The sequence below is a fragment of the Naegleria gruberi genome (genome assembly GCF_000004985.1).
Source record: "Naegleria gruberi genomic scaffold NAEGRscaffold_47, whole genome shotgun sequence".
Lineage (NCBI taxonomy): Eukaryota > Heterolobosea > Eutetramitea > Acrasida > Naegleriidae > Naegleria > Naegleria gruberi.
The window spans coordinates 54,138-62,348 of record NW_003163280.1 but is presented as its reverse complement, the minus strand read 5'-3'; the positions used below and the strand labels follow the sequence as shown (position 1 = coordinate 62,348).

At 32.9% G+C, this 8,211-nt stretch overlaps 5 protein-coding genes and 2 non-coding genes across 7 annotated transcripts in view; 2 read left to right on the top strand and 5 right to left on the bottom strand.

Moving 5' to 3' along the window:
- The window catches only part of NAEGRDRAFT_51615 (uncharacterized protein), a gene marked incomplete at both ends in the record, with an annotated part of 1,685 nt that extends 1,223 nt beyond the window's left edge, over window positions 1–462 (top strand). The window contains one exon of the mRNA XM_002673324.1: window positions 332–462. Within this exon, the coding sequence (XP_002673370.1) occupies window positions 332–462 (131 nt within the window). The remainder of the gene's footprint in view (window positions 1–331) is intronic.
- A 1,281-nt stretch (window positions 463–1,743) lies between these two features.
- Window positions 1,744–2,786, bottom strand: NAEGRDRAFT_80949 (G protein alpha subunit; the record flags this gene model as incomplete). The annotated part of the gene is made up of 4 exons (XM_002673257.1): window positions 2,528–2,786; window positions 2,301–2,413; window positions 2,100–2,241; window positions 1,744–2,039 (listed from the first exon to the last, which is right to left on the bottom strand). Exons 1-4 carry the CDS (start codon window positions 2,739–2,741, stop codon window positions 1,744–1,746), a joined length of 765 nt encoding a protein of 254 aa, XP_002673303.1. The 5' UTR covers window positions 2,742–2,786.
- A 505-nt stretch (window positions 2,787–3,291) lies between these two features.
- Window positions 3,292–5,980, bottom strand: NAEGRDRAFT_80948 (uncharacterized protein; the record flags this gene model as incomplete). Its single annotated transcript, XM_002673256.1, has 3 exons — window positions 3,292–5,149; window positions 5,349–5,628; window positions 5,750–5,980. 3 exons carry the CDS (start codon window positions 5,978–5,980, stop codon window positions 3,339–3,341), a joined length of 2,322 nt encoding a protein of 773 aa, XP_002673302.1. The 3' UTR covers window positions 3,292–3,338.
- Window positions 5,981–6,179: 199 nt separating this feature from the next.
- On the bottom strand, window positions 6,180–6,268 carry NAEGRDRAFT_t522. Its single transcript has one exon. It is a non-coding gene; the product is annotated as a tRNA-Leu (tRNA).
- A 185-nt stretch (window positions 6,269–6,453) lies between these two features.
- Window positions 6,454–7,527, bottom strand: NAEGRDRAFT_71490 (uncharacterized protein; the record flags this gene model as incomplete). The annotated part of the gene is made up of 1 exon (XM_002673255.1): window positions 6,454–7,527. The coding sequence occupies one exon, from the start codon at window positions 7,525–7,527 to the stop codon at window positions 6,454–6,456; it is 1,074 nt and encodes a 357-aa protein (XP_002673301.1).
- Window positions 7,528–7,741: 214 nt separating this feature from the next.
- On the top strand, window positions 7,742–7,814 carry NAEGRDRAFT_t529. Its single transcript has one exon. It is a non-coding gene; the product is annotated as a tRNA-Glu (tRNA).
- Window positions 7,815–7,848: 34 nt separating this feature from the next.
- The window catches only part of NAEGRDRAFT_71489 (uncharacterized protein), a gene marked incomplete at both ends in the record, with an annotated part of 698 nt that continues 335 nt past the window's right edge, over window positions 7,849–8,211 (bottom strand). The window contains one exon of the mRNA XM_002673254.1: window positions 7,849–8,147. Within this exon, the coding sequence (XP_002673300.1) occupies window positions 7,849–8,147 (299 nt within the window). The remainder of the gene's footprint in view (window positions 8,148–8,211) is intronic.

Here is an 8,211-nt window from a genome sequence, read left to right as displayed (position 1 = left end):
AAGAATTGACGAATCAACAATTTATAAATTGGGTAAAGTTCTGGTGGAGAAATTGAAGCTCCTTATACAGTTGTTTGGACTATGGGTCAAGAAGGAGAATATAAGATTAAAATTGATACTTTCTAACACTTTTTTGAATTAGTTTACAAATATTTTTCAATTGAAAATTAAAGTTGCTATAAATCAACAATAAGGAAAGATTGTCGTACAATTCAATTAATAATCATAATTAGTAACCACACTAAAATGGAAAGCAAATTCTCATTATTCGAAACTCAAAAAAAATGCCACAATTACATGTAAATCCACTGCATCCTCCCAATCACACCAGAACAAGAGGAAATTCAGGTCCAACTCACCATCATCACTCGCACCACTCACACCATCACCCAACGTCAACACATCACACGAGACAAGTCAGTAATCCATCTCCACCTTCTAACAGCAGTCCAGATAACATAATTAAATTTATTTCTGATGAAGATGAAAAGCATAACTGTACAATGATCGGATATTCATTTGCATCCTTCTTGGTGTCAACTTTATTATCAGTGACATTGGCAGTTGTCATTGTTTTAGGAGCAATTTCAAGCAAGGCACCTAAAAATTGTTTTGTTTATAATTCTAATTATTTAACTACACTTTCAAGTATTGAAACTCTTTCTACTAATGACAGTTTTGTCATGACAAGAGACATGTTTTCACAAGGTCAATTTGTCATTGAAAAATACAATGATTTGAGTGGTGATTCAATTATTTCATTACTATCATCTGGAAAACTCTCTCAATACACAAAACAAAGCATTGGAAGTTTACAATTGAGAACTTGGAGTGTCCCCACAATGATGGATTTTATTTGGAATGATGGAAAGGGAATTTCATTTGCAATGGGTTCTTATTTTACTCTATCTGATACGATTCAGATTGGACATTATGATAATTCAGCTAGTTGTGTTCCTAGTGTGAGTTCCATTGTTGGATTGAATAGTGCAGATCAGGGAATTTTTGGTGGTTCTATAAAATTACAAGTTAACTCTGGAGTCAAGACTTATTATTTGAGAGATGCAAAGGGAGCGAATAGAGCAATGGTTCAGCAGAGGATTGATTTCATTTCCTATGAGATGCCAATTGTAAAATTGGATGGTTCCAATGAGGTAATTGCAGTGTTGAGAAGAAATATTTTACATCCCCAAGAACAATGGATTTTGACAGTATTGACACCATTGACTAGTTCTGAAATTGCTGATGGATTTGGATATTCTCAAATGTTGTATGTGGTTGGATACATGACTTTTAGAGACAAATAATGAGCTTATTGTAATAAATAAATTAATTTAATTCGAAGGGTGCGATTCTCTGAGTTCAGGGAATTTGGCTTCCAAAAGTCTCTTTTTGACTTGTCCAAACACTTCCTTGATATCATCGGTTTGTGTGGCACAACTCCAAAATGTGAAAATTCTATTAGGATCGAATCGGTTAGTACTCAAGTATTTGTTCTCAATAAACTTGACTGATTCCTCAAATTTATCTGGTCCAGTATATTCGTCAGCAAACAAGGTTCGAATGGATTTTTGTTGAAGTTTTCGTGTGAAAACATCAGTCTTGTTCAGTAGCAGTATTATTGGGGTATCTCTAAACCGTTCATCATTGATTGTTTTTGAAAATAAATCTATTGATTCTTGCATTCTATTAGTCTATTTTATATTCATAAATCAATATTTATAATACATAAATATAGTAAAATTAATTTGAAAGTAAAGCAAAAAAACTTACCAAATCATCTTCATAACATTTTTGATCAAAATCACTAAGACTGGCAACAAATATAATAGCATCAACTTCATCATAAGCATTAATCCATTTTCTTCTTTCTGGTCTTTGACCTCCAACATCAACAACTTTAAGTTTCTTTGTATTAAATTCGAATGTGACATCTGAAATACCTGTTGTCTTTTGTCTACAATATAAAATGTCAGTATCATTTGGTTTATAATCTGGTGGACGTAATCTCTCTAAATCCTTGAAAAAGTATGTAGCACCTAATTTGTTGTTATTACAATTGAAAGAATTGATTAAATGGTGAATACAAGAAAACAAACCTTCAAAAACGTGTGCTTCATATCTCATATTGTTAAAAGCATTAATTATATCTGGATCATTGGNCAATTCTTGAATGTCATTTGCCATTTCCTCTGTATAGTGTCGTGTGGCATCCCTGTCACTTCCTTCANCCTGGAAACTCTTTCATTGTTTTGTGGAAGCAATCTAGCAATATTTCCCTTTTCTTTCAGCAGATCCACCAAACTATCAATAGTATGTATTAAATTTCCGTAAATAGTACTCTGATAACGTAAAACTTCTTGATGTGTAAATCCACCAGTTTCTGTAATTTTAATTTGTTTGAAAAGGGTACCTATATTATTATTATAATTATTAAGTATAAAAATACAATTTAAAGTAATAATATTATTAGAAAGTTCATACGAAATTAAATCTTCAATAAACAAGAACAACAAGTACTACTTACTTTTACCACTATCACCACTTCCCAATAATAATATTTTCAAATCAACGGCAGCATTATCTGTAGCTTTAGGATCAGCAGTAGCATTAGAAGGTGAACCATTCACTCCTCCATTCGTATGATGTCCTTTTGAATTATCTGTTTTTGTTGTTTTATTGTCGTTGCCTCTTTGAGAATTATCATTGGGAGGACTTGGTTTTCCAAAACAATTTCCCATTATTATTAAAATTTATAAAATTATAATTATATGATTGATGTTATTGTTGTTGTTGTTGTTGTTGTTATATTAGTAGAGCGGAGAGGCTTTGTGTTTCTTATCACTTTTTGATGATGAAAAAAGTAGCGAGAGCTCGAGAGAGGAAGGTTTTGTTTTCGCGCTTCTTTTTTGATGATCAAAACAATTTGTATGTAGTTTTTGAAAGAAGTTTGCGCGCGAAGAGTGTGTTGTTTCGTATTTGAAGAGACGAAAGAAAACTAATGTTCTTGGGATTGAATAGATGATGGAATAATGATGTATCCAAGAATGTGTTGAAACTGTCTGTTGGATGTTGAAATTTTTTTAAGAATTTTTTGACAGTTTATGTGAGTGGAAATTTGTTGTATGGTGGATAAGAAACTGAACACAACTGCGTGAACAAGGAACTGTACAGATCAAAAGTGTTATCATCACAGATAATCAAAGTTCCTATTTTTGGAGTTTGTAAGTGACGATGAATAATCTAAAGTTTTCAAAATTCCATTAGTTCATTAAAAAAGATTTCTATATAATAAGATGATTTTTTTAGATTTATTTCAAATTTGTGAAAATAATAAATTAGTTAATGCCGACATACTTGTCTCTGTGTAATCTGCTTGCCAAAATAACTCCAATTGGAATCAAGAGGAACAAGAAGAGAGAAACAAGGATTTGAGAAATGGCATTACCAAGAGTACCAATGCCCATAACTCCACAAAGATCTGTGTTGACTTCTTCAATAGCCTTACTCATAAAGCTACAGGTGGTTCTATCCTTCAAATCGTTCAATAACAATCCAACAGTTTCAGCACTAGGAACCAAAACATTAGCATCAACTGGCAAATTGGAAATGTAATTAATCATAAAGGTAGATCCCAATTGGTATCCTTGTAAAAATTCAGGATAGGAGGTACCAGTGAAATAGGATTGAGCATCATTGTATTGAATATCATTAGTGGTTTGAGCTTCTTGGATCAATTTGTTCAAGAGTGGAGTCATTTCATTTTGGAATTGGGTAATTACTTGCTTGTTAGCTTCATAATCTTCATACAAGGTATTGTTATTTACACGTGACTTGAGAGCTTCAAGTGCTGTTACGTATGATTGGAGAGTATTACCAACAGCTGCAAGATCTTGTTGGATGAGAAGCATGTTTTTGAAGAGTGTTTGACCATTATTAGCAACATTCATAGCTTGCTCAGTAAAGTTCAATGATTCCATACCAGAAATGAAGGCATCAAAGAATTGATTGTAATCTTCAACTGTGGCATAGTGACCTTGTTGAGCCAATTGAATAGCATCGAGAACATTTTCTTGGGCATCAGCTTCTTGATCGAAATTCTTACCACCACAATTCATAAAGAATCTGGTAACATTAATGACAAATGTATAATTGTTAACAAAAATGTTTGGAGTATTAGAATTAATGTCAGAAAGGCCGAGGGAGCTTGGTTGAACCTTAACTGGTTCAGAATGCTTCAAATTATTTGGATCGAACAAGTCACCCTTGTGAACACAATATGGAGCAATAGCCAATGATACGGCAATGTTAACAGCAGCAAAGAGAACGAACCAAACCAAAAGTGAGCAGCTGCAACAGCATGTAATATTCAACAAGGCATTACTTCTTCTAGTGAGACCAATACCAGCAAACAATGCAACACAAATACCAATTGCAAAGAAACCAATAAAAACTGACATGTACGTGATTTGGAAATCAATAAATACAGTATTTCCATCAGAGTAGGTGAGTAAATAGTCCAATACAGTTTGGAATTGACCCATTTGATCTGGAATGGTTGGAGCATTGATTGCCAAAGGAACAAAGACTTCACTATACATTTGATTCCACTTGGAGTAGGTGTTACCAGAAAAGACTTCATTGGTATAATTCAAATGTTCAACAAGATAACTGGTGTTTGACAAGGCATCTACGAGGTTTTCGTGAGCAATTAACATTCTGGCAACCAATCCGTTTGGCATCAGAGCTTGATAATTAAATACGTCATCCAAATTGAAAACATCAATAGAACTCTTTGAAACAATATTTTGATACTTTTGAACAAGAGCATTGATTTCAGTTGAGTTTTCATAGAGACTCTTTGTTGCTCCATTCAATTGATCATAAATTAAATATTCCAAATGAAGTCTATCATTATTATCAATTACTGCATTTTCCAAATAGGCCTGACCATTTTGAATGGCTCCTTGTACAAGAGTTTGAATCCTTGGAATGTATTCAACAAATCCAGTCAAGTTGGATTGATAAGTAGTGTTAGACATGATGGTAGCTGTTTCATTGATAGCATTTCTAGCCTTTTCCAATGAAGTAATCAATGGATCAGCTGCTCTATCCAGACCAACATAGAAAGCTACAGAGAAACCAACACCTGTTGTTGTTGTTATTTAAATGTTGATATGATATCGTTATTTGATGAAGAATTTCAACAGAAAATTAAATTCCAAAATATTATTCACATATCATGATGAGCAAGGTTAATTGTTGTGTGAATAAATTATTATCCATTACAAATAATAATATTATAGTAAAATAAAGTTATCTAATTATTCTAGTTATTGAAAACATACCTGCAAGACAAACAACCAACAAGAACAAAACAATACAACAATATGAAAGTCCACAAGTTCTAGTAACAAGACCATCAGAGCTCACTCCATCAAACAAGGAATCTCCTCTATTTTGGAAGTGCCTAGAGAGTGGTTCTTCACCAATTCTTTGATAGTTCTTTCTCTTTGAATCTCCTCCAAATAAACACTTGCAAAAATTGATCACTGCAAATACAACCCACGATAAGATGGTGAGTATAATTCCGGATACAATGGTCAGAATAAAGATGAGCAAAACGAACTATTCATATTCAACCCATCAAAATAATTCCATATTATAATAATAACATATCCATCATCATCAAGAAAATTGTTGAATAAAAAGATAATGACAATTAAAAACAACAATAACAACAACTTACAAATAACCAAGCTCTCCAAGCACACAAATCCATATTATCGGGCAGACTAGCCGACAAGACAGCATAATCCCCACACATTGTATCATTGAAAAATGGTAATCCAGGAAAACCACCTCCATTATATGCCTGTACACTTTGCATCAATACATTATACAACCCCTCCGAGGACGATGACAAGAAGGAATTGCCCTCACTCAACACGATCGTGTTGGCAAAAATCTCGTGGGCCATTTTTTTAGATTTGATTTTGGCGCTAAATTAGAATCTTGGATTTTTTTAATTTGGAGCGAAGTGGAAAAGAGTGGAGTGAAATTGTGACCTTGATACAGTATTCGAAAGGAATAGGTCGGAGTTGGGGTGAAAATTGCATAGTTCTTTTAAGGTTTGCTGAAGGTTAAAAAAAAATTGAAACAGATTGCAATAATTGGATACCCATTGCCTGGAGTTGAACCAGGATCTTGTGAGAACTTTAGTCTTGTTGGACTGAGTCACATGTCCTAACCATTGGACTACAACGGGTTATCTATCATTACAAAAAATTTGTACCTCTTTTTTTAGAGGATGAAATTCTGATCTAGGTCATTAACAGAAATTTGTAAATTCATTAATATTTGAATATACATGTTTATTGACATGATTCAATCATAAAATTCGTATAAATTACATTAGCATTTTGTATTTAATCTGAAAGATTACGATAAATTTCAATTTTTAAGTGCAATAGTAATTTTGAATCCTTTCATATCACCTCCTTCATTGCAGTCCATATCAAGAAAAGTCAATTGTTTCAACTCGTTGATCAATTTAGCTCCTTTGTTACTAATATTGTTGTAACTAATATTGAGCTCGGTCAATTTTTCCAAATTTGGTAATTTCTCTATCCCTTTATCTTTTATACTATTCTGGGAAACGTTGAGAGTTGTTAAATTTGTCAACTCACAAATATATTTCATGCCTTCACTTCTAATAAGGTTTCTGGAAATATTGAGATATTTCAATTGCTTCATTTCACTAATCCATTTGGCACCTTCCTCTTGAAGAGAATTATCACCAATATTGAGATGAGTTAATTGTTTCATTTCAATTAATAATTTTGCATCATCTGAGAAAATATAATTGGAATTGATATTAAGATGTGTCAAATGTTGCAATTCGTTACTGAAATTGACAAGTCCTACATTGCTAATTCGATTTTCATAAACATCAAGAAAAGTCAAGAGTTTCAATTGACTAATGTGCTTGGCTCCTTCATCTCCAATATCATTATTACCAATATTGAGATAAGTCAACTGTCTCAATTGATCACCAATATATTTTGCTCCCGTTTTACCAATTTTGTGAGTAAATTGGAGGTATTTTTGGTATTCTTCATAATCTTGTTCTCTTAGATGGTCCAAATAATCAGGATCTTCTAATTCATAAGCAATATCAAGCTTTGTTAATTGTTTAAACAAACTAAACCTTTCACATTCGAAACTCTTGACAAATACATTGATGTTCATGTGAAAAGTTTCGACATTTTGTAAAAATTGACCATTCACTTTCTTGTCATTTCCACAACTCAATTCCACTTTCAATCTTTCTAAAATGACATTTGACCACTGTTTTGAAACCAACGCACAATTCATTACAATAAATGGAAAATCATTTTTGTGAAATGACAAAATGTCATAAAGAATGTCATCTGAGAAGATATTTTCTTGATGGGAGAGTTTCTTCTTTTTTAAATCCATTGATTGGTTGCTGAGCGGATCATGGCTTGTTGTACGTTTGCTCATTTTTTTTTGTTGGCTTGTCACAATGTCAATGATGGTTGGAAATTTGGACACGTGGTTGGCTTGTCACAATGTCAAGATGTCAGAACCAATTCCTGAAGTGGGTTGATTGAAGGAAATTTTGTATGCTTAACATCAAAAAATGAATCTAACCAGTTTTTGGAGGGAAAAAATCATCAGTTTATTGAGTGTCTAAAGATTTTGGCAGCTACCATGAGGAACAGTAGTTCAGCGGGGAGAATATGGGGCTCTCACCCCCAAGGTCGGTGGTTCAAATCCATCTTGTTTCTCTTTTATAACATTTTTTAATTAATAGAATCTTCACTATTGTTTAATTTCAACCATAAACTTGATTGTGCATTGAGCTGAGTTATACACTATAAATTCATTATTAAGCAAGAATCCATTCTTTGCTTTTGCAAATAATGAATCATAATCTTGTCCATTATAATTCGTCAAGGATTCTTCTGTGAAATCCGAAAGTGTGTGATCCCAATTAGTAACTTCCAATTGTTTGCCAACATGTACATCAAATACAGCAAGATAGGCCTTATCTGAAGAACCTCCTGCCCAATAGGATCCTGTGAAACTGGTATATCCGAGAGATTTCTTGAATTTGTCGGCTTTTTTGGTTATTGAAATAGGTCAGTAATGAAATAGAAACTTACCGAAATAATTACCATGTCC